This window comes from Rhinatrema bivittatum, chromosome 1, assembly GCF_901001135.1.
Source record: "Rhinatrema bivittatum chromosome 1, aRhiBiv1.1, whole genome shotgun sequence".
Lineage (NCBI taxonomy): Eukaryota > Metazoa > Chordata > Amphibia > Gymnophiona > Rhinatrematidae > Rhinatrema > Rhinatrema bivittatum.
The window spans coordinates 533,503,842-533,527,729 of record NC_042615.1 but is presented as its reverse complement, the minus strand read 5'-3'; the positions used below and the strand labels follow the sequence as shown (position 1 = coordinate 533,527,729).

General features: G+C 46.7%; 1 protein-coding gene across 2 annotated transcripts in view; it reads right to left on the bottom strand.

Annotated features, from left to right (window-relative positions):
- Window positions 1-23,888, bottom strand: part of RIC1 (RIC1 homolog, RAB6A GEF complex partner 1) — a 312,556-nt gene that overhangs the window by 81,941 nt on the left and 206,727 nt on the right. For both annotated transcript variants that reach the window (XM_029613872.1, XM_029613883.1), the window contains exons 15-16: window positions 2,895-2,984; window positions 2,344-2,504 (exon numbers count right to left, since the gene is read on the bottom strand). In XM_029613872.1, coding sequence (XP_029469732.1) covers window positions 2,344-2,504; window positions 2,895-2,984 — 251 coding nt within the window. The remainder of the gene's footprint in view (window positions 1-2,343; window positions 2,505-2,894; window positions 2,985-23,888) is intronic.

Sequence of the window (23,888 nt, the reverse complement as noted above, 5' to 3'; positions counted from 1 at the left end):
CATGGCTGACAAGGCTCGTCCCCCTTTGAATGTGGACTCCGGAGCATTGCATTCCAAGTCAATTAGCTGTTATGCTGCCTGTAAGAGGAAAATGGCGGGACGTCTGACGAAGGCCCTCCAGCAGGGGGTTCGTTCTAGGTTCCCCCGAGGTGCCTTGGCCCGGGACAGCGAGTTCCGTTAGACATTGGGATGCGAGGTCCGGGAGCTCGTCCTTTGTGAAGAAGCATCTCATGGTTCGGTGTGGCTCTGTCCCCGAGGGGAGTTCCCCCTCCTCCAGGGGCTCGACTTCCTCTTCGGAGAAATCCGTGTCCCAGTAGGTGGGGCTTCTGGGTGGTGGGAGCCTGTGCCTAGGCCTCGAAGGTCCTGGGGCATGAGGGTCCTCCGGTGGAGCATGTGGCTGATCAGCCAGAGGTTCAGTTTGCATTTTGACAAAGGCGTGAATCCCCTTGAATAACTCCACCCAAGGTATCGACGCTGGGTCTAAGTTGAGGGGCACAGGTTCCCTGGGGGTCTCCGTCTGTGGGCTCTGATGTGGCATGCAGGGCAGAGGCCTTGAGCTTTTATTCCTGTTTCTGGAGGTGCCATGTCTATGGCGTGTAAGCTCTTGTGCGCTCCAGTGTGCCTGAGATGTGCACGCAGATATGCGCCTAGCTGTAGATATGCGCCCGACTCTGTGCGTGCAACTTATGTGCGCGTAAGTTTATGCGCACAAGGATTTTTGTGCGCTTAGCTCGATTTGTGTGCTCGGATCGAATGGCGGGCGGCGCGGCGAATAGGGCCAAGATGGCGATGGCGAGCATGCGGGTAATATGGCGACCTCATCGGAGGGTCTCCACGTGGGCAGACCCTTGGAAATAGCCGGGGTCTGGCCCTGCTAGGGCGGATCAACCCGGTGGCACTGGTTCCGATTGGTGACCTGTGCTCCTCCTCTATCATCGGAGACCGGATTCAAACAGAAGATTTTTACCTTACCTCGTCTTTGGCGCTTCCTGGTTTCGTTCCAGGCGGTCTCCGGCTGCGGGGGGAGAGGGCAAATACCTTCATCGCCGCGCTCGAGGGTTGCACCCGCTGCCTTTCAGCCTCGCCCAAGGATCGGGGGCTAGGTCCTCGCCGCGATTCGGCCGCTGGACCGAGGCTCACCTCCAAGAGACCACGGAAATCACCTCGGGAATCTCAACTGGGGGAGGGACCCGAGGGTATCACCGCAAGAGAGCGGGGCTCGTCTTCAGATAGGTTTCCCCTTTAATTTTGGTTTTCTTCTTTGGATCAAACGCTGCGAGAGCGTGCAGATAGTCCCTATCTGCTATGGAGACGGAAAATGCTGAAGAGCTGCACTTCCTGCAGGGAGCTGGACATCAGATTGAAATCTGATCCGTCTCCGACTGCTAACAGGAGTACACTATATACCCATTGGTCCTGAGTCCATCTGCTACACGCTAGGAAATCTACTATTTTAGGATCAGCATACAAGATGCTCCACTTGCTTCCACCTCTTCCCAACTAACTATAAAGCTTTGTCAAAATCTAAAAAGCTGGTCACTGCCTAGATATCCAGCCTCCAAGTTTCCCTGCACTGTATGCCAGACAGACAGCTATGTGAATACCTGTGTTTCCATTAGGACTTCTTGTTATTACTATACTTGAGCCTGCCAGACAGACCCAGTTACTAGTTTACGTCTATTACTGCAGCCAAATCTAAATACCTACAAATACTAACGTGGCTGCTGCCTGAACATCCAGCTTCCTAGGTCCCCTGTACAGCCTGCCACACAGACCCAGCTACATAAGAACCTGTGTTTTCAACTAGGACTTACAGTTATTACTAAATCTGTAGCCTGGAAGACCGATTCAGCTATTAGTAAAGTCTATCCTCTCGGTCTGCCAGACAGGTTGCAAATAGACTTCTAACATGCCTTTTTACCCACTTGCTATTCATTCTGGCAGCCCTAACACTTACTGACGACTCCTCCAAGGAAGGCACTTTAATCACTTAAAACACATGCTGCTAGGCTGTGCTTCCGTTATCTATTCACTTTTTTACAATTAAGGATCATATGGACTTATCTTATACTCTCTTAAAAGCTGTTACTATTTTGGCTTCCACCAACCACTCTGGCATTCCACATATCACCCTTTCTGTGAAAACAGTTTCCTGATGTTGGTCCCGAGTTTATCCACTGGGAGCCTCATATCATGCCCTCTTGTTCTAGAACTTCCCTGCCACTGAAAAACACTAGAAAGGGGAAGCTGTACAGTGCTCAGATACATTCCACAGGTTTCAAGTGATTTGATGCCAGAGTGTATGTTTTGCTTTGCAGATCTCCTGATACATTCTGTACTCACCCATCACTTCTTCTTTCAATACTGTAAAGGCAGATAGAACAGTCAGCTCTGAACAATATCACTATGTCCCGGAAGACACTAAGCAATAAGGTTTCTGATTGCACTTTGGTGACATGTGCAAATGTGTTGTCTAGATTGGATGTCCTCAGGTAGACTCTCAGCTGTGAGGAAAATTAAGAAAGCTACAAAATGTTTTCTACAAAGTGAACATATGATATACTGTATTTTAACAGGTATTTGTAGAGAAAAATCCTTTATAAATACCCTCTATGGTTGGTTTGACATGTTTTAGCTCTCTACTGGGACTTATAGTTTAAAAGCATATTACCACTACAAAGAAAAACAAAGAACAGCTTGCCAGAATGAAATTTGAAACATTTTGTAAACAGACTTCCCCCTAAACTTTTTATGGCCAGAGAGGTTAGTGTGGATCAATTGCATACCTACCATTCTGGCTTACAAACCTATATTTTTGCAACACTGGAAACTGAGAAAGATTTAACTAGCAGATGTAACCAATTCTTTCATATTAGAACACTTAAAATTCTTACCTCTTCATGACGATCATTTAAATTATAGCATGCAAGAACGATGAAATCATTCCACCAAGCCAAGCCACCAGTCACCATCATGCTCTGCTCCTAATAAAGATAATCACCCATTAAATGGTATGGAAAACAAAATACAGTTTCTAGAGTGTGACCTACAAGTCTAAGACAGATATAGTGCATTAAAACTGTTTTCAGCAGGTCATTACATCACTGGTTAGAACAATGGCAGTAAACAATGTTCACCACAATAATTCTGAAAGGTTTATAAGCAATAATATCATTTTTGTATAAACATCAACTTGTCTTATTTCCTAGTTCTATGAATTTTTGGTCTTAATTCTAATGTCTCCTTTTGTCCCCGGGGATTTTACAGTTATATACTTACACTTTTCAGAAACAAACACTTATGATCAGTGGAGGCAGTGAATGCAAATCTCTTATCCATATTCATTATGGTTCTCCTGAAAACCAGGCCTTTTTGTAGTTCTTAAGGAGCAGAGGTGGCCACCCCTGACACAGAATAGTCAGGCAGGTAGAACAATGGCTTTAGTACTAGAATCACTACATACTACAAAAAAGAAAAAAGAAAACTATGTATATTGCCCTTCTTTAGCATTTTTCAAAGTGCATGTGAAAGATTTTCTAAGTTGACTTAGAAAATAGCCACTGCTATTACTGGCATCAGTAGCATGGGATAGACTTAGTTTTTGGGTATTTGCCAGGTTCTTATGGCCTGGATTGGCCACTGTTAGAAACAAGATGCTGGGCTTGATGGACCCTTGGTCTGACCAAGGGTCCATCAAGCATGGCATGTTCTTATGTATAGTTATATATACAAGGTGTTATTGGTTACACTTGTGTTTAGAATTCTATACAATTCAAGAAAGGTACTTGGTTATTTTATTTTAGAACTTCTTTAACTGATTCACTCTGCAAGTAGCTGTCATTTCCATCATAAAGTAAGAAGTGCCATGCTGGGTCCATTGAGCCCATCATCCTTCTCAGAGAGTGGCCAATCCAGGTCACAAGTAGCCAGCAAATCCCCAATAGTCTATTTCTTGTATCTCACTCCCAGGAATAAGCACTGGTTTTCCTAAGTCCATCTGAACTTGTTCAGTCCTCTTTTATACCTCAATGTGTGTGTTGCCAGATGGATGTGGTCAAGTGATTGGTAACATTGTTACCAGAACCTCGGTATATAAAAAATGTTAAATAAAATAAATAAGGCAACTCATTTCAAAGCTTGACTGTGCACAGAGTAAAAAAAATCTTTCCTACAATTTGTTTTAAATTTGCCTATTGCTAGTTTCATGGAGTGTCTCCTAGTCTTTGTGTTTGAAAGAATAACTGTTCCTTATTTAACCTTTCACCCCACTCATGATTTTATAAATTTCAGTCTCATCTTCCCTCAGTCTCTTTTCCAAGCTACAGAGCCCTAATCTGTTTAGCCTTTTCCATAAAAGAGCTTTTCCATCCCCTTTATCATTTTTTCAGAGGGATGGCTGTGATAGTCTGGTATAGCAAAAATGACATGAGGTGGGTGGCACATTATAGAGTAAACAATTTATTGAGGTATAAGCTTTCGAGGACAGAGTCTGCTTTATCAGATGCATGAAGTGAAGTACAGAGGTAGGTTGGGGGAAGATACAGAATAAAGAGAGGGTATTGACTAAAGTGATAATAGCATATAGTCCAGTCTACTGACAACTGAGGTAAGTGTGAAGACACAGAATGATCTGAGAACAGTTAAGTTCATAGATAGTTGTAGTGCCATGAAGCCATTGCCTTTGTTCAGACCTAGGATGATGGCAATTTTTTTTGATGAGTTCCAATTCAGCAGGTCATGCTGGAGTGAAATGAAGTTCCTTTTTAGGAGCATAGCAACTTTAAAGTAAGATAGAGAATGACTTTGAAGACTGAAATGTTATCCTACTAGTTGCTGAATATTACCATGTCTAATGTTAGATTTAGGTCCATTACATGCCAGCAGAGGGATATTGCTGGCATGTAATGGCATATATTACATTGGAAGAATTACAGGTGAATGAGCCCCAAATATTATAGTTGATATTGTTGGGTCCTGTGATGGTACTGCCTGGGTTAATATATGGATAGAGTTGACATTTGGGTTTCTGGCAGGGTCTGGTTTCTAAGTTGGTGTCATTGTTGTACAATTTTTGGTTGCCAGTGAGTATCCGTTTGAGGCTGGGGGGTTGATGGTAGGCCAGGAAAGGCTTGCCACTTATAGCCTGCGAGGGTGATATTGTCCAGGATGGGCTGTAGATCCTTGATATGTTTCAGTGGTTTCATCTTGGAGCTATAGGTAACAGCCAGAGGTGTTTTTATTTATTTTTTTAGATGATCCTGTTGCAGAGCTTTCCTGGGTCTTTGTCTGGCTCTGTTAATCTGTTTTCTCACCTCATTGGGTGGGTATGTAATTCCAAAAATATCTGTTGTAAATTCTCCAGATGGGAGTCCCTCTCCGAGGGGTCAGAACATACCATAGGGCTTGGCTGTAAACAATGGACCTAGTGATAGGGGGTGGGTGAAAGCTGGAGGCATGTAGGTGTGTGACAGTCAGTGGGTTTCCAGTATAATGTGGTTCTTATGTGCCTCATGTAGTTGGACAGTGGACTTGCTGTGTGGATTGCTCCAGGTTCAGGTTGATATTGGGTGGAGTTCGTTAAATTATTGGAGGAATTTTTTACGTGCTTCAAGTACATGGGTTCAGATGATGAAGATGGTAGAGGAGCAGCTTCTGGGTATAGGAGTTGAGGAAATGTTCTAAATCAGCTATGAAAATGTTAGCATACTGTGGAGCCATGTGGGTACCCATGGCAGTGCCACGGACTTGCAGATATAAGTCCTTTTCAAATCTGAAGTAGCTGTGCATGAGGACAAAATGGCAAATTTGTTTGCCAGATCAACTGTGGTGGCTACCAGGATGACAGGTTTGTAATCTGTCCTTGTGAGGGATGTCGTCTAAAGGGATTAAACATCCTTGGTTTCCAGAACTGTGTTGCCTGGGAGGTAGCCAATAGAATGGAACTTCCTCAGAAAATGTGTGGCATCACAAAGGTAGCTCAGAGTGCTGGTGGCCTAGGGTCTAAGGATGGACTCTGTGTAGCCAGATGCTCCTACAGTAAGGGTGTTGATGCTAGAAACAATGGGGCATCCAGGATTCCCTGGTTTGTGTATTTTGGGTAACAGGTAGAAAGTACCTAATTGAGACTCCTGGGGTGTGTCCCCATGTAAATCTGTTGGCATATTTCAGCGGGGGAATTCCTCCAGAAGTTAGCACAGTTGCTAGGATAGCAGGATATTAGTCCTCACATATGGGTGACATCATTAGATGGAGCCCAGAGAAAACTTCTGTCAAAGTTTCTAGAAGCTTTGACTTGCACACTGAGCTTGCCCAGCAAGCCACTATCCGCACATCCACGTGATGTCCCCCTTTAGTCTCGTATCAGATAAACACAAGCGAAAAAATAAAACTGGAAGGAGAACCCAACATCGTGGGGAGGCGAGCGGGATTCCTGAGGACTAAAAACTGCTGTCCTAGGAGAACATCTGCTTTCTCCTAGGACAAGCAGGATGGTGGTCCTCAGACATGGGTGAATACCAAGCTCCAAGCTGTCTCCGTGAATAGGAGAGACTAACAGTTGCCGAACAACGTGCCAAGGGGCACAACATAACTGCGGCTCTGCTGGTTGGCCAGAGGCTGCCTGGCATCAACCAAGGTCATTAAGCTGGAAGAGCTGGGTTCAGGTGTGGAAAAGATTGTGCAGGATAGACTGACCAAATGCACTGTCCTGTCACCCATCTTTATCGAAGCAGTAGTGAGCCGAGAACGTGTGAAGGGAATTCCACGTTGTGGCTTGACAAATTTTGATAGGAACTGCTCGCAAATGAGCCGCCGACGTTGCCATGGACCGTAGAGTGAGCTATAATGTAGCCAGTCAGCTGAAGGCCTGCCTGTTCATAGCAGAAGGCAAAATAATCCGCTAGCCAGTTGGATAGAGTCTGCTTACCCACCGCCATGACCAGCCTATTGGGATCATAGGACACAAAGTGCTGAGTGGACTGTTGGTGCCCAGCTCTGCGTTCTAAGTAGAAAGCCAAGGCCCTCTTGCGGTCCAGAGTATGAAGAGCCTATTCCCTTGGGTGGGAATGAGGCCTGGGAAAAAAGGTGAGCAGAACAATGGACTGATTGAAATGAAAATCAGTTACAACCTTAGGCAGGAACTTCGGGTGTGTACGCAAGACCATATGATCATGGAAAAAACAAGTGTACAGCGGGTACGTCTCCAAGGCCTGAAGCTCACCAACTATGAACCAAAGTAATTACTACTAGGAAAATTACTTTCCAGGTAAGGAACTTCATATTGCAGGAACTCAGTGGCTCGAAGGGAGGACGCATGAGCCGTGCCAAGACAACATTAAGGTCCCAGGACACAGTAGGTGGTTTCAACTGAAGTAAGCCCCTCATAAAATAATGCGGCCTAACAAGCAAAGCATGCGGTCTAACAAGCAAAGCAGAAGGTAGGCAGTCAAATGCCGGTTGCTGCGCACAAAGGTTGCCAGCGAGATGAGGGCAAGGGCCCGGTCGTGAGACAAACACTTTGGCCTGCACAGTGTCTAGCCTGGCCCCTAAAGTCCAGCTGAAGAGACAGGCAGAGTTGAGACTTGGGGTAGTTGATCATGAACCCCCAAGGATTGCAGCGTCCACGCTGTTAGAGCCAGAGCACTCAGGGCCCCTGGGTGGGAGTCGCTCTTGATGAACCAATTGTCTAGGTACGGGAAGACGTGTACTGATTGACGTCTGAGGTACGCCACCCCCACCACTAGACATTTGGTGAAGACATGAAGGGCTGAAGCCAGCCCGAAAGGCAACACCTTATACTGGTAGTGAGCCTTCCCTACCACGAAATGGAGATATTTCCTGTGGCTGGGGAAGCTCGCAATGTGAGAGTAAGCCTTCTTGAGATCGAGGGAGCACAGCTAGTCTCCTCTTCTGAGAGGTATTAGCGTACCCAGAGAAACCATCTTGAAATTTTTCTCTTAAGAGAAACGCCCTGAGGTTGAGATTGGGGTGCAAGCCCCCTTTTCTCTTTGGTATAAGAAAATACCTCGAATAGAACCCTTGGCCCTGCTGAGGGTGAGGAATGGGCTCTACCGCCCCCGCTGCGAGAAGGGCAGAGACTTCTGTCTGAAGTATAGCCTGCTGGGCAGATGAACCCCATGATGGACATTGGGGGACAGGTCTCTGGGAGCCGTTTGAAGTCGAGTCTGTAACCCGATGGACTATAGTAAGGATCCATCAGGCCAAGGTGATTTCCTCCCAGCGATGGGTGAAGCTGAGGAGCCTGCCTCCTACTGGGGGATCTGGCATCAGGGGCATACCTGGCTAACCTGTGCTCCCTCACCGCCAATCGAAACCCTATAACTGGGGCTTGCAGCAGCACTGGCTGAGGCCTGGGTGCTCGCTGCTGATGAGGGCAACCCCTAGAATTAGTGCGTGGCGGGCGATGACGTAAGGGAGATGGAAGTGCAGGGATATAGCTCCGCAGCCCCACTCCCGAAAAGTGAATAATATATACATTTTTCGGCACTCACATCGGGTCCTGGTACTTGCCGCTGGCACCGGGATCAGTGGCTGCCCGACACTGAACCGGTAAAACCACATGGAAATCAGAAGTTTTGTGCGCCCTCCGCGACCCTGTATGCCGCGGCTGCTGCTGAAACGCTGAAGAGCATGGCGGCAGCCCGTTGTTGATTGCGTATACCCGATGGGTACTGTTGGGCTCTGAGCTGGGACCGTGTTGGCAGGAGATTCGCTCATTTGCAGTGCTTCGCAGCTGGGACAAAGGGCATGTGAAATCGGGGCTCTCGCTGTGTTCCAGACCGCAGTACCCGACGGCCACGTGCTCCCAAGATGGCAAGGCACCTGCAGGAGATAAGGTACTAGCTTCATTCACCGAAGAGGCGATGCAACAATTGTCCCAGCGGGTTAGTGAGGTGTTAGACGGCAGACTTATCAAACTCCAAACCGCAATGGAGGACAAAGTCGGCCGTGGAGGGCTACTCTAAGCGACTGGACACGGCGGAAGCTACTTTGTCTGACCTGGGGGACAGATTAGCGTAGTCGGAGCGCCACATGGCAGATTTAAGAAGCCAGCAGTGAGAACTTCTGACTAAACTTGAGGAACAAGATGATCAGGGACGGCGAAACAATTTAAAAATTATCGGCCTACCTGAAACGCTGAAAGAGGGAGAGCTGAAGGACTTTGTGGAAGCATGGCTCCCGAAGCAGGTGGACCTGGAATTGGGTACAGAGAAACTACAATCTGAACGGATGCATCGGGTGGGCCCGGTGTGGGAAGGTGGTGGCCGGTCGCGGCCCGTGCTGGCACGCATCTTGAATTGGGAGCATAAAACCCAATTGCTTTGGGCCTACCGTAAGAAATCTTGTGTGGAGTACAGCGGCAGTAAGATTTTGTTATTCAATGATTTCTCGGCGAGTACTGCAGCTCAGAGGAAAGTTCTCGCACCAGCTTGTACGGAGCTCCACAAACGAGGCATCCAATTCGCTTTGCTCTACCCAGCTAAATTACGTATCCATCACGATAATAAAGTCCTCTTCTTAACCTCTAAGGAGGAAGCTGATTGCTTTATACTGAACTTACCGAGACACGGCGAAGTGTGAGCTCGAAGGCACTGAATCCACGATTTCTGGTGCAAGATGTTGGGTTTGGCTCAGTTCGAAGGGCCTCAGTTTTTTCATTTGGCATTTAGCTGCTTTATATCTGGCACTCAACCGTTTATGGAACGGCAGGTAGCAAGACTCCCTGAATATCTGTCTACTCAATCCTGAGCCATGGAATGGCGTGTTGAGGCCTGGTGGCTAGCGGGAGTGGACGTACTGCCCCCTTGATTATCACAGAGGGGAAGAGGCTTGGATCGGGTTAACATTCGAAGCAATTTTGTGTAGCCCATTACCCCTGTCTTTTTACGGGGGTTCCAGGATATATGTGAGACTGGCTTACCTACAGGGAGCTCTAGGCTCTCTACCGATCGTGCTCAGGACTATGATTGTATGACCTTTGTACCAAAACCAGGGGCCGGATCTAGGAATGAAGGAAGGGAGCGGGGCTGGAGGAGGGCATCCTAGGACCACGATGGCGTTAGGTGGTCTGTGGTGGGCCCTGAACCTCTGGGAGTGGTGGTGGGTAGTAGTGTTCTGGGTGTGTGGGGGTTGGATGTGTGGTATGTATGCTGTGGGGCGGGGGTGGGGGGTGAATGTATGGGATTTTATTAGGGATCGGGGTTGGGTATGTCTGTTTGGATATCACTATAACCTGAATTTGCTGTCTCTGGAGCCCAGGCTGGGGGGCCCCGGAGGAGTGTTCACATATGGTTTCACTGCAGTAATTTCCATTTTAATGGTATGTTATGGCGCAGGTTAAAATCGCTTCGTTAAATGTGGATGGCTTGCATTCCCCTATTAAGCAGAAGATGATACTTACTATGTTCAGGCGTATGAACACCCAAGTAGCGTTTCTCCAAGAAACCCATTTGGGGGACAGCGAGAATGGGTGGACCAATGTTTTTACTCATCCTTTAATGCTAGAAAGCGAGGTGTGGCCATTCTCATTCACAAAAATCTGCCATTTCAACCTGTGCAGACTTTTCAAGATCCCGAGGGATGGTATGTTATTGTGGTGGGTCAGTTAAATCACCAGAAATTGGTTTTTTGCAATATTTATGCTCCTAATGTGTACTCCCCAGTTTTTTTTTACTGACTTGATAAATCGTATGGCGGAATTTTCCGACTGTGGCTTGGTGGTGGGAGGGGACTTTAATTTGGTTGCCAATAAGACACTGGACAACCGCCCTCCCAAGGCAGTTTCTATATGGGATCAAATGAGGGGAGTAAATTTGCTTTGTCAAGAACTGCAGCTTATGGATATATGGAGGGTTTTACACCCGGGCGACTCCGAATACTCATTTTTTTCGAACCCTCACCAGACCTATTCTAGAATAGATTATCTACTAGTGTCAGATCACTGCTTTTCCAAGGTGCTTGACGCGAGAATTGGTCTTATTTCAGTGTCCGACCATGCTCCAGTGACTATGACGTTGCGATGGGGTCTAAATGCCCGACCCCCATATTCATGGCGCATGCGACCTGACCTTTAGACAAAGCATTCCATACTTACCTACAGGAGGAGCGTTGGAAAGAATATGTCGAGCTTAATGATACTAAAGATGTCACTCCCACGACAGTATGGGAGGCGGGAAAGGCGGTTATGAGGGGAGCCATCATTGCCTATACCGCTCGGCAAAATAAAATGCGCAACGCAGAAATATTGCAGCTGACCGCTGTACTTAAGACGGCTCAACAGTAGCATCTGGTGGGGATGTCGGCCGAGGCTAAGCTCCATATGGACCAAGCCCAAGAAGCTTTAAATACCTTGCTTCATCAGAGGGCGTCTAAGTCGCTGAGGTATTACCACTACCAGTTGTATAAACATGGTAATAGAGCGCGTCGACTTATGACATCTTATCCGGCCTAGAGGCCATCGAACAGCGGTGGTGGGTATTCGGGACAGTCAAGGGACGCACCACATTACGGCCGCAGCCATTGCAAATAGGTTCTTGGAATATTATACTTCCTTGTATGGTCTTAAACCTATGGGTGTGGAGGCTGCAGAGTCTCTCTTTTGTGACCTTCCACGGCCTAGAATGACACTGGAGCAAACGGCTTTCCTTAATAACCCCATTACTGAGCGTGAAATTTATGCTGTGATCCAGACACTTAAGTTGGGAAAGGCAGTGGGTCAAGATGGACTGGGCTCAGAGTTTTATAAGATATTAAAGTTTCTGATTTTGTCCCCATTGCGTACCCATTATGACAGTTTGCTGGTATCTGGTAGTATCTCTGCGGCGTCCAATCAGTTATCGCAGTTCTTCCCAAACCGGGAAAGGACCCTTTGGAAGTGAGCTCTTATTGGCCAATATCACTGTTAAATGTAGATGTAAAGATCCTAGCTGCTCTTCTTGCGGCCAGACTTAATACGGTCCTACCTTCCCTTATTCATGAGGACCAGACTGGCTTTGTCAAAGGAAGACAGGGGGTTTGCAATGTGCGTAGTCTCCTGGCGGTGCTTAGGTATACATCAGAGGCAGAAGCATTGGTTCTCAGTTTAGATGCCGAGAAGGCTTTTGATTCCTTGTCATGGGACTACTTGTTTTGGGCGCTGCAGAGATATGGGATTTCAGATGCTTTTCTTCAGTGGCTAAAAGCACTTTATAATAACCCTAGTGCCACTATTTTGCTCAATGGGCAGCCCATGGACGCCTTTTCCTTGCACTGTGGGGTTCAGCAGGGTTGCCCCCTCTCTCCGCTGTTGTTTATACTGGCTTTAGAGCTATTAGACTACAATGGGAGCCAAAATTTGCGGGAATCAGTGTGGGGGGGTTACCCATTAAAGACTGCGCTGTTCGCTGATATCTTGCTTTTTGTTGGCTGACCGCACACCAGCGTTCCTGTTATCACCCTGTTTGAGCAGTTTCAGCGGGTCGCAGGTCTAAAAATAAATTTTGCCAAATCAGAAGCGCTGGCTCTGAATGCTCAGTTGCCTACTACCTGGGTGGGATCCTTCCCCTTTCAATGGGCCCCGCATAAATTGAAATATTTGGGTGTCTGGATCCCGAGACAGCTGGAACGCCTATATGATCTGAATGTATCTTCATGTCTCGTGGGCCTGAGGACGCAGTTGAAAATGTGGACTTCCCTCCCACTCTCTCTTTTTGGACGCTGCGCACTGATTAAAATGGTAATTGTTCCTAAGCTCCTATACCTTCTGCACGTGATTCCCTGCTGGCTAACAGCGGGAGATCTTAGGCAGTTACGGGCTAGTATAGAGAGTTTTATTTGGAGGGGGAAGAAAGCTTGAATGGCCTATGCAGCCTTGGAACGCCCTCGGGAACAGGGGGGCCTTAACATGCCTGATTTTCGACTTTATAATGTCGCTTGCCAACTACGCTTTGTAGGTGAATGGGATCACTGGCTCTTTCCACTACTGTGCGCCAGGAATGTTGCATAGGATGTCTAGCCCTACTCCCCTTTAAGCATTATTCAGCTGCGTCCTGGGGTGAGAAGTAATGTTCTTTATCCAAGAGGTTTGGTGAATCCTGCGTACGTGCTTGGCGATGGCTGCGTAAGCTATCTGGTTTACCTGGAGTGACCTCTCTACTCACGCCCTTTTTGGGTAATGCTAATTTTTTGCCTGGGCTAGATAGTAAGGCTGTTTTTCAGTCTTGGGCAGATGGTGGGGTGGTATATGCTTGCCATTTATATGACCCGGAGTCTTGTGTGTTGCTGGACTTTGCTACCTTGGCCCGCACCTTTCGAATACCAACTAAACAGTTTTATGCCTATCTACAAGCACGTCATTATTTGCAATCTTTTGCGTGGACCCTGGAGTCAGTGAGGGAAGAGATGACCTTTGCAACTAAACTTTTTGACACTGCTGTGTTGACAAACACTATTACTGGCTGGAAAAAGCTGGGACAACAGCTTCGTAAAACTAACTGCTTAGAAGCGTTAGCACGGCGCTGGTCCGGCATGTTGAATTCTGTGATTACCCCCGGAACACATGAAAGTTTGTTTTACCTCTCTGTATAAGGTGATACCAGATCATGGTCTCCGAGAAGTCCAGTTTAAAATTCTTCATTGCTTTTATCATGATGATGTCCACCAGTACAAAATGAAATTGGCTCCCTCTCCTTTATGCAGCAAATGTGGCATGACGGAGGGTGTCTTGCATCATTGTTTGTTTGCTTGCCCCAGGTTGCGGGCCTTTTGGACGTTTGTGCTTCAGATTATCAGCCAATGTATGCACAGGTCTATGATGTCTACGGGGTGCATCTTAATGGCTAGTCAACATACAAATGCCAGTCCTGGTAACCGCTTTCAGGTGCAATTTGAACGGCTGGCTGTATTGTTAGCCTGTCGCACTATTCTGGCAGACTGGATTGATCCCGCGGCGATACCTTCTAATGCTGCATGGACTAACCGGATGGTTTCCCTCTTGCAGATTGAATTCATTGGCTGCATTAGCGGGTCCAGGAAAATGGACAAGCTCTATATTGTATGCTGGCAAGCATACTATGTCCTGTTACCTAAGGATACTCAAGTTGGATTGACTACCAATGGCTATAAGCCAACCTGGTCCTAAAAAGGGGTGAGTTGGATGGATGTTGAATGAGGGATGTATGTGTTTGGCTGTGGTGTGACTGGGGGTGGGGGGGGGGGGGTAATAATAATGGGGGAAAAGTAAAATAGTTTGGGGAGTATGCCTATTTGGAGAACCATTATTGTTCTGTATTAATTCTCATGTTGTTGTTTCTCTATCGGACTGATCATTTTGTTGAATGTCATATGGTCCTTGTATGTATATGGTGTTCTCCCTACAATAAAAATTATTCTGCAAAAAAAAAATGAATTAGTGCGCAGCATGCGAGCTCTGGAGGCTGGAGGATATTTCCTCTGCCTATAAAAGGGATTCCTAGAACTGGGCCTGGAAGATCCTGGCAGAGGAAGGAGCATCGGAGGCACTAGAGGAGAGTTGCTGAAGGGTGTCATGGTGGTCCAACTGGGCAAGTGCATCCCAGACCTTATCCCCAAAGAGGTTGTCACCTGTGCAGGGGTGGTCAGCTAGCTTTTCCTGCACCTCTGGACAGAGGTCAGAGACCCTGAGGCAAGCCATCCTATGGGCACTGATGCCCACAGTGGCTACACGAGCCGCAGTTTCAAAGACATCATAGGTGGACCACACCTCGTGTTTGCCAGCCTCCAAACCTTGCAGGACAATGGCCGAAAGTGCCTTCTGCTGCTGGGTCTCCACGAGATCCTGGACCCACTTCCATAGGTTCCAGTTGTACTGAGTCATGTACAACTGGTAGGCGGCAATACGGGCGATGAGCATGGCGCCCTGGAAGACTCTGAGGTCCAAGGCATCAAACTCCTTATGCTCACGCCCCGGAGGGGCCGAGGTGTGGGTACGGGAGCCCCTGGCTTTTTTAAGGGTGGACTTCGCAACAGACTTGTAGGGGAAGTGCCGCTTCTCAAACCAAGTAGGTGACATTTGCCTTCCTATTGACAGGGGAGATAGAGATCGGGTGCTCCCACATCCGAAGGAGGAGGTCCTTGAAGATGTCAAGGATAGAACCGCCATGATCTCCTTAGGAGCGTTGACAAACTGAAGTACTTCCAACATTTTATGTCACGCATCCTCCTCTGTAAGCAGTTGGACGGGAATAGCCTTGGCCATGGCCCTGACAAAGCCTGCAAAGGGCAGATCCTCTGGAGGGGACAGTTGCTGTTCCTCAGGCGGGGAAGGCTTGGAGAGGGGATCATCCGAGTATTCGGAGGAAGACTCCATGGAATCGTCCCCCCAGGGGTCATAAGGCCCTTCCTCCTTACTAAGGCCAGCGCGAAGCAGGCAAGGCCTGTGGGGGGATATCAGCTCTGGGTTCAAATGGCTTCAGAGGTCTCAAGAGCACCATGGAAATCAACAGTTCCCCTGGCATTGAGGGGACCAGGGCCGCAGGAGACCATAGGATCCCAAGTAAAGGCTCGGGGAACAGAGACCTCAAGAGCATCCTCCTTGGAGGATGCGACGATAGAGATCGCACTGGAGGTGGGCATTGATGGATGCTGGGGAACCAAAGGCCCCTCGGGCACTAGTTGCGTCGGAAGGGCACCTAAAAGGATATCCAGACACTCAAGCAGAGGTGCCAGAACAGATGGTAGGGGCTCCAGCACCGGCATGGGCGCCAGTGGTGCTCGATACTCCGTAGAGCTCTGAGCACCATGGTCTGCACCCTCCTGAAAGTCAGAGGAGGCCAGGACTGAGGGAAGGGGACAAGGCGTCACCGGCTCTTCCTCAGTCCTCCGAGGTGGCACGGTGCAAGGCACTGATATCAGTGGGGAATGCCTAGGACTCTTGGGGATGTTGGAGCCCTCCAATGGCCAGGGTCACTTTGGTGATGGTGCGGCTGCTGCTGGCCCAGAGTTATGCGCAGACAGCGACCGGTGGCAATGCTTGTGGGATCTCCCACAGTGCTCAGCCAGGTCTTTCCCTGGCGCAGAGGCAGCAGAGGATCCAGACCTCTGGGACCCTGATGAGATCATGGAAGATCGGTCACTGTCCCTGCGATCCTTTGAAGAGGTGGACAGAGTAGCAGCGAGATGGAGCATATTGAGGGGCTCCCCTCGACATAGATGACTCTGATGTAGGTGTGGATGCAGCAGACTTTGCGGAGCCAAAACGTTTTTCCATCTTATCAGCGTGCGCTCACGACACCCTTTGGGGGGTCATCTAGTCACACAGGCGACACCCACGGACATCTTGCGAGGCCCCCAGGCAGAGGATACAAACCTCATGCGGATCTTTAATGGACATGGTCCGCAGGCACTGCGGGCACAGACAAAAGCCGGACGCCATAAAAGCTACCCGTCATGCAATCAATGACTGCCGGTCACCGAGAGGCGAAGTGCCAGGTAATGACCACAAAGAAGCGAAAAACAGTGATTTCAACCTACAAGGCGTCACCATAAGATAGGTAAGAAGGGAGAAGTGGTGATCGTGGGTGACTTTAATATGCCAGATGTAGACTGGAAAATCCCCTCTGCAGAAACTAAAAATAGTAGAGCAATAATGGATGCCATGCAAGTATCTTTGTTCAAACAAATGGTGTTGGAACCCATTTGTTGTTCAAACAAATGGTGTTGGAACCCACGAGAGAAGGTGCTATACTCGACTTATTGCTCAATAATGCAGATAATGTCTCAGATGTCCAGGTGGGCGCCCACCTCAGCAGCAGTGATCATCGAACGGTATGGTTTAATATCACTAATAGAATAGGGAAAAGAACCACAAAGACCCGAGTTTTACAGTTCAAAAACACAGACTTTGAGGAAATGGGAAAGTACCTGGAGGAAGAACTTAAAGGATGGGACAACGAGAGAGATGTGGATCAGCAGTGGACCAATCTAAAAGGAGCAATCACCAAGGCAACTGCTCTATATGTTAGAAACATAAAGAAAAGCAAAAGAAAATTGAAACCTATCTGGTTCTCAAAGGAGGTGGCTGACAAAATTAAAGCTAAAAGAACAGCATTCAAGAAATATAAAGGATCCCAAAGGGAGGAGCACAAAGAAGAATATTTGTATCAACTGAGGGAGACGAAGAAAACAATCAAGTTGGCAAAAAATCAAGCAGAAGAGAGGATTGCCAAGGAGATAAAAAATGGTGACAAAACATTTTTCAGATACATCAGCGAAAAGAGAAAGGTCCAAAGTGGTATAGTGAAATTGAAAGGTGGTAATGATCAATGTGTGGAGACAGACGAAGAAATGGCAGAAATATTAAACGAATACTTCAGCTCTGTGTTCACTAAAGAAGACCCTGGAGAAGGACCATCTCTACACAACAAGAACTGGAGGGAAGTGGAATAGATGAAAATCCTTTTACAGTAGAAAATGTGTGGGAAGAGCTAAAGAACCTGAAAGTGGACAAAGCCATGGGGCCTGATGGGATTCATCCAAGGATATTGAGGGAGCTCAGAGATGTTCTGGCGGGTCCGCTGTGTGACCTGTTCAATAGATCCCTAGAAACGGGAGTGGTGCCGAGAGACTGGAGAAGAGCGGTGGTGGTCCCGCTTCACAAGAGTGGGAACAGGGAGGAGGCTGGCAACTACAGGCCGGTTAGCCTCACTTCGGTGGTGGGAAAAGTAATGGAGTCTCTGCTGAAAGAGAGAATAGTGAACTATCTACAGTCCGGAGAATTGATGGACCAGAGGCAACATGGATTCACCAGGGGAAGATCCTGTCAGACAAATCTGATTGACTTTTTTGACTGGGTAACCAAGGAATTGGACCAAGGAGGAGCGCTCGATGTCATATACTTGGATTTCAGCAAAGCTTTTGATACGGTTCCGCACAGGAGACTGGTGAATAAAACGAGAAGCTTGGGAGTGAGTGACAAGGTGGTGACCTGGATTGCAAATTGGTTGACGGACAGAAGACAATGTGTGATGGTAAACGGAACCTTCTCTGAAGAGAGAGCGGTTTTAAGTGGTGTACCGCAAGGATCGGTGTTGGGACCGGTCCTGTTCAATATCTTTGTGAGCGACATTGCGGACGGGATAGAAGGTAAGGTTTGTCTTTTTGCGGATGACACTAAGATCTGCAACAGAGTGGACACGCCGGAAGGAGTGGAGAGAATGAGACGGGATCTAAGGAAACTGGAAGAGTGGTCGAAGATATGGCAGCTGAGATTCAATGCCAAGAAGTGCAAAGTCATGCATATGGGGAGCGGAAATCCGAATGAACTGTATTCGATGGGGGGGGAAAGGCTGACGTGCACGGAGCAGGAGAGGGACCTTGGGGTGATAGTGTCTAATGATATGAAGTCTGCGAAACAATGCGACAAGGCGATAGCAAAAGCCAGAAGAATGCTGGGCTGCATAGAGAGAGGAATATCGAGTAAGAAAAGGGAAGTGATTATTCCCTTGTACAGGTCCTTGGTGAGGCCTCACCTGGAGTACTGTGTTCAGTTCTGGAGACCGTATCTACAAAAAGACAAAGACAAGATGGAAGCGGTACAGAGAAGGGCGACCAGGAAGGTGGAGGATCTTCATCGCATGACGTACGAGGAGAGATTGAAGAATCTAAATATGTACACCCTGGAGGAAAGGAGGAGCAGAGGTGATATGATACAGACTTTCAGATACTTGAAAGGTTTTAATGATCCAAAGGCAACGACAAACCTTTACCATAAGAAAAAAATCAGCAGAACCAGGGGTCACGATTTGAAGCTCCAGGGAGGAAGATTCAGAACCAATGTCAGGAAGTATTTCTTCACGGAGAGGGTGGTGGATGCCTGGAATGCCCTTCCGGAGGAAGTGGTGAAGACCAGAACTGTGAAGGACTTCAAAGGGGCGTGGGATAAACACTGTGGATCCATAAAGTCAAGAGGCCGCCAATGAAGAGTGGGTGACTCGCCAGAATGATGGCTACTGCCTGGAGACAATACCCTTAGTCAATAAACATACACATGGTTACTGTGACTCCAACATCACTCTAAGATTCAACAGCATGAGGAAATGTGGAAAAAAGGATTTGCACTCACAATGACGGGAGTAGCTGGCTTGTTACGGCGGTTACTACCCCAAACCAAATATCCAGATTACTAGCTCCACCTTCCTCTATTCCTGATGCCTTTCAACTAGCTTGATCACTCCATTCTTATACTTCACTTTCAATGCATATCCAGCATAGTTCTCTGCTTCAACAGCAGGGGAAAAGAAAAACTGTTACTTCACACATCCAGCAGAGCTCTCTGCTTAAACGGCAGGGGAGAAGAAAAAAGGGTTCACACTCACAAAGCGGGGAGTAGCTGGCTTGTTACGGCGGTTACTACCCCAAACCAAATGTACCTGATACTTCACTCTCGACGCATATCCAGCATGGCTCTCTACTTCAACGGCATCGGAGAAAGACTGATACATCATGAATTTCCAGCATAGCTCTCTGCTTCAACGGCAGGGGAAAAGAAAAACTGATACTTCACGCATATCCAGCATAACTTCAACGGCAGGGGAGAAGAAAAAAGGATTCACACTCACAAAGCGGGGAGTAGCTGGCTTGTCACGGCAGTTACTACCCCAAACCAAATGTGCCTGATACTTCACTTTCGATGCATATCCAGCATAGCTCTCTGCTTCAACAGCAGGGGAGAAGATAAACAACCAATAAGGGCTGTATAACATAATCTGGGTAAAAACAAATAAGCATGGGTGTAGCTTGCTTATTGCGGCGGTTACTACTCCTACTAAGAACATAAGAACATAAGAAATTGCCATGCTGGGTCAGACCAAGGGTCCATCAAGCCCAGCATCCTGTTTCCAACAGAGGCCAAACCAGGCCACAAGAACCTGGCAATTACCCAAACACCTAGAAGATCCCATGCTACTGATGCAATTAATAGCAGTGACTATTCCCTAAGTAAACTTGATTAATAGCAGTTAATGGACTTCTCTTCCAAGAACTTATCCAAACCTTTTTTGAACCCAGCTACACTAACTGCACTAACCACATCCTCTGGCAACAAATTCCAGAGATTTATTGTGCGTTGAGTGAAAAAGAATTTTCTCCGATTAGTCTTAAATGTGCTACTTGCTAACTTCATGGAATGCCCCCTAGTCCTTCTATTATTCGAAAGTGTAAATAACCGAGTCACATCTACTCGTTCAAGACCTCTCATGATCTTAAAGACCTCTATGATATCCCCCCTCAGCCGTCTCTTCTCCAAGCTGAACAGCCCTAACCTCTTCAGCCTTTCCTCATAGGGGAGCTGTTCCATCCCCTTTATCATTTTGGTTGCCCTTCTCTGTACCTTCTCCATTGCAACTATATCTTTTTTGAGATACGGCGACCAGAATTGTACACAGTATTCAAGGTGTGGTCTCACCATGGAGCGATATAGAGGCATTATGACATTTTCCGTTTTATTAACCATTCCCTTCCTAATAATTCCTAACATTTTATTTGCTTTTTTGACTGCTGCAGCACACTGAGCTGACGATTTCAATGTATTATCTACTATGACGCCTAGATCTCTTTCTTGGGTGGTAGCTCCTAATATGGAACCTAACATCGTGTAACTACAGCTAGGGTTATTTTTCCCTATATGCATCACCTTGCACTTGTCCACATTAAATTTCATCTGCCATTTGGATGCCCAATCTTCCAGTCTTGCAAGGTCCTCCTGTAATGTATCACAGTCTGCTTGTGATTTAACTACTCTGAATAATTTTGTATCATCTGCAAATTTGATAACGTCACTCATTGTATTCCTTTCCAGATCATTGATATATATATTGAAAAGCACCGGTCCAAGTACAGATCCCTGAGGCACTCCACTGTTTACCCTTTTCCACTGAGAAAATTGACCATTTAGTCCTACTCTCTGTTTCCTGTCTTTTAACCAGTTTGTAATCCACGAAAGGACATCGCCTCCTATCCCATGACTTTTTAGTTTTCGTAGAAGCCTCTCATGAGGGACTTTGTCAAACGCCTTCTGAAAATCCAAATACACTACATCTACCGGTTCACCTTTATCCACATGTTTATTAACCCCTTCAAAAAAATGAAGCAGGTTTGTTAGGCAAGACTTCCCTTGGGTAAATCCATGTTGACTGTGTCCCATTAAATCATGTCTTTCTATATGCTCTACAATTTTGATCTTGAGGATAGTTTCCACTATTTTTCCCGGCACTGAAGTTAGGCTCACTGGTCTATAGTTACCCGGATCACCCCTGGAGCCTTTTTTAAATATTGGGGTTACATTGGCCACCCTCCAGTCTTCAGGTACAATGGATGATTTTAATGATAGGTTACAAATTTTAACTAATAGGTCAGAAATTTCATTTTTGAGTTCCTTTAGTACCCTGGGATGCATACCATCCGGTCCAGGTGACTTGCTACTCTTTAGTTTGTCAATCTGGCCTACTACATCTTCCAGGTTGACAGTGATTTCGTTCAGTTCGTCTGACTCATCACCCCTGAAAACCAACTCCGGAACTGGTATCTCCCCAACATCCTCACTAGTAAACACGGAAGCAAAGAATTCATTTAGTCTTTCTGCAATGGCCTTATCTTCCCTAAGAGCCCCTTTAACCCCTCGGTCATCTAATGGTCCAACCGACTCCCTCACAGGTTTCTTGCTTTGGATATATTTAAAAAGTTTTTATTATGAGTTTTTGCCTCTATGGCCAACTTCATTTCAAATTCTCTCTTCGCTTGTTTTATCAATGTTTTACACTTAACTTGACAATGCTTATGTTTTATCCTATTTTCTTCAGATGGATCTTTCTTCCAATTTTTGAAGGATGATTTTTTGGCTAAAATAGCCTCTTTCACCTCACCTTTTAACCATGACGGTAATCGTTTTGCCTTCCTTCCACCTTTCTTAATGCGTGGAATACATATGGACTGCGCCTCTAGGATTGTATTTTTAAACAATGTCCAAGCCTGTTGAACACTTTTAACCTTTGCAGCTGCACCTTTCAGTTTTTTTCTGACTATTTTCCTCATTTTATCAAAGTTTCCCTTTTGAAAGTTTAGTGTTAGAGCTGCAGATTTACTTATTGTCCCCCTACCAGTTATTAGTTTAAATTTGATCATGTTATGATCACTGTTGCCAAGTGGCCCCACCACCGTTACCTCTCTCACCAAATCCTGTGTTCCACTAAGAATTAAATCTAAAATAGCTCCCTCTCTTGTTGGTTCCTGAACCAATTGCTCCATGAAACAATCATTTATTACATCCAGGAACTTTATATCTCTAGCAAGTCCTGATGTTACATTTACCCAGTCAATATTGGGGTAATTGAAATCTCCCATTATTATTGCACTGCCAAATTGGTTTGCTTCCCTGATTTCTCTTAGCATTTCATCATCTGTCTGACCATTTTGTCCAGGTGGACGGTAGTATACTCCTATCACTATACTCTTACCCAACACACATGGGATTTCTACCCATATAGATTCTACTGAGCATTTAGTCTCTTGTATGATCTTTAGCCTGTTGGACTCTATACCCTCCCGGACATAAAGTGCCACACCCCCACCAAGTTGATCCTCCCTATCATTGCGATATAATTTGTACCCTGATATAGCACTGTCCCATTGGTTATCCTCCTTCCACCAAGTTTCTGTGATGCCAATTATGTCAATCTCATCATTTGCTGCTATACACTCTAACTCTCCCATCTTACTTCTTAGACTTCTGGCATTGGCATATAGACATTTCAAAGTGTGTTTTTTGTTTGTTTTAACAACCTGCTTTTCAGTTGTTTGGGATAATTCGGAAATCATTAGTTTTGGTGATTTTTTACATATAGGCATATGGACTATATTTGCTTTTAATGGAACCTCTCTGTTGGGATGCCCTAACTCTCCTGTTTCATTAGTATCCTTCAAGGATACATTTCTCCGAACCATGCACTGCTGAGTGACTGTCGGCTTTCCCCTTTGTTCTAGTTTAAAAGCTGCTCTATCTCCTTTTTGAAAGTTAGTGCCAGCAGCTTGGTTCCACTCTGGTTAAGGTGGAGCCCATCCTTTCGGAAAAGTCTCCCCTTTCCCCAAAAGTTTCCCCAGTTCCTTACAAAGCTGAATCCCTCTTCCCTACACCATCGTCTCATCCACGCATTGAAACTCTGGAGCTCTGCCTGCCTCTGGGGTCCTGCACGTGGAACAGGAAGCATTTCAGAGAATGCCACCCTGGAGGTTCTGGATTTTAGCTTCCGACCTAATATCCTAAATTTGGCTTCCAGAACCTCTCTCCCACACTTTCCTATGTCGTTGGTGCCCACATGTACCACGACAGCCGGCTCCTCCCCAGCACTGTCTATAATCCTATCTAGGTGGCGCGTGAGGTCTGCCACCTTCGCACCAGGCAAGCAAGTTACCAGGCGGTCCTCACGTCCACCAGCCACCCTGCTATCTACATTTCTAATAATTGAATCGCCAACTATGATGGCAGGCCTAACCCTTCCCTCCTGGGCAGTAGCCCTGGGAGACTTGTCCTCGGTGCGAGAGGACAATACATCACCTGGAGAGCAGGTCCTTGCTACAGGATCACTTCCTGCTACACCAGGGTGATGTTCTCCTACTGGGAGACCTTTCTGATCCAAGCTAGATATTTCACTTGGATGCAGCTCCTCCACCGCTCTCTACATTAATGGCGGGGGTGGAAGGGAATTAGAACCAAGAGCTAAGAGAAACAGATAAGTATGGGAGAAGAAATGAGGGAAGCTTGCTGGGCAGACTGGATGGGCCATTTGGTCTTCTTCTGCCGTCATTTCTATGTTTCTATGTTTCTATGTTTCTATACTTCGCCGAGGAGGCACAGACTGCAA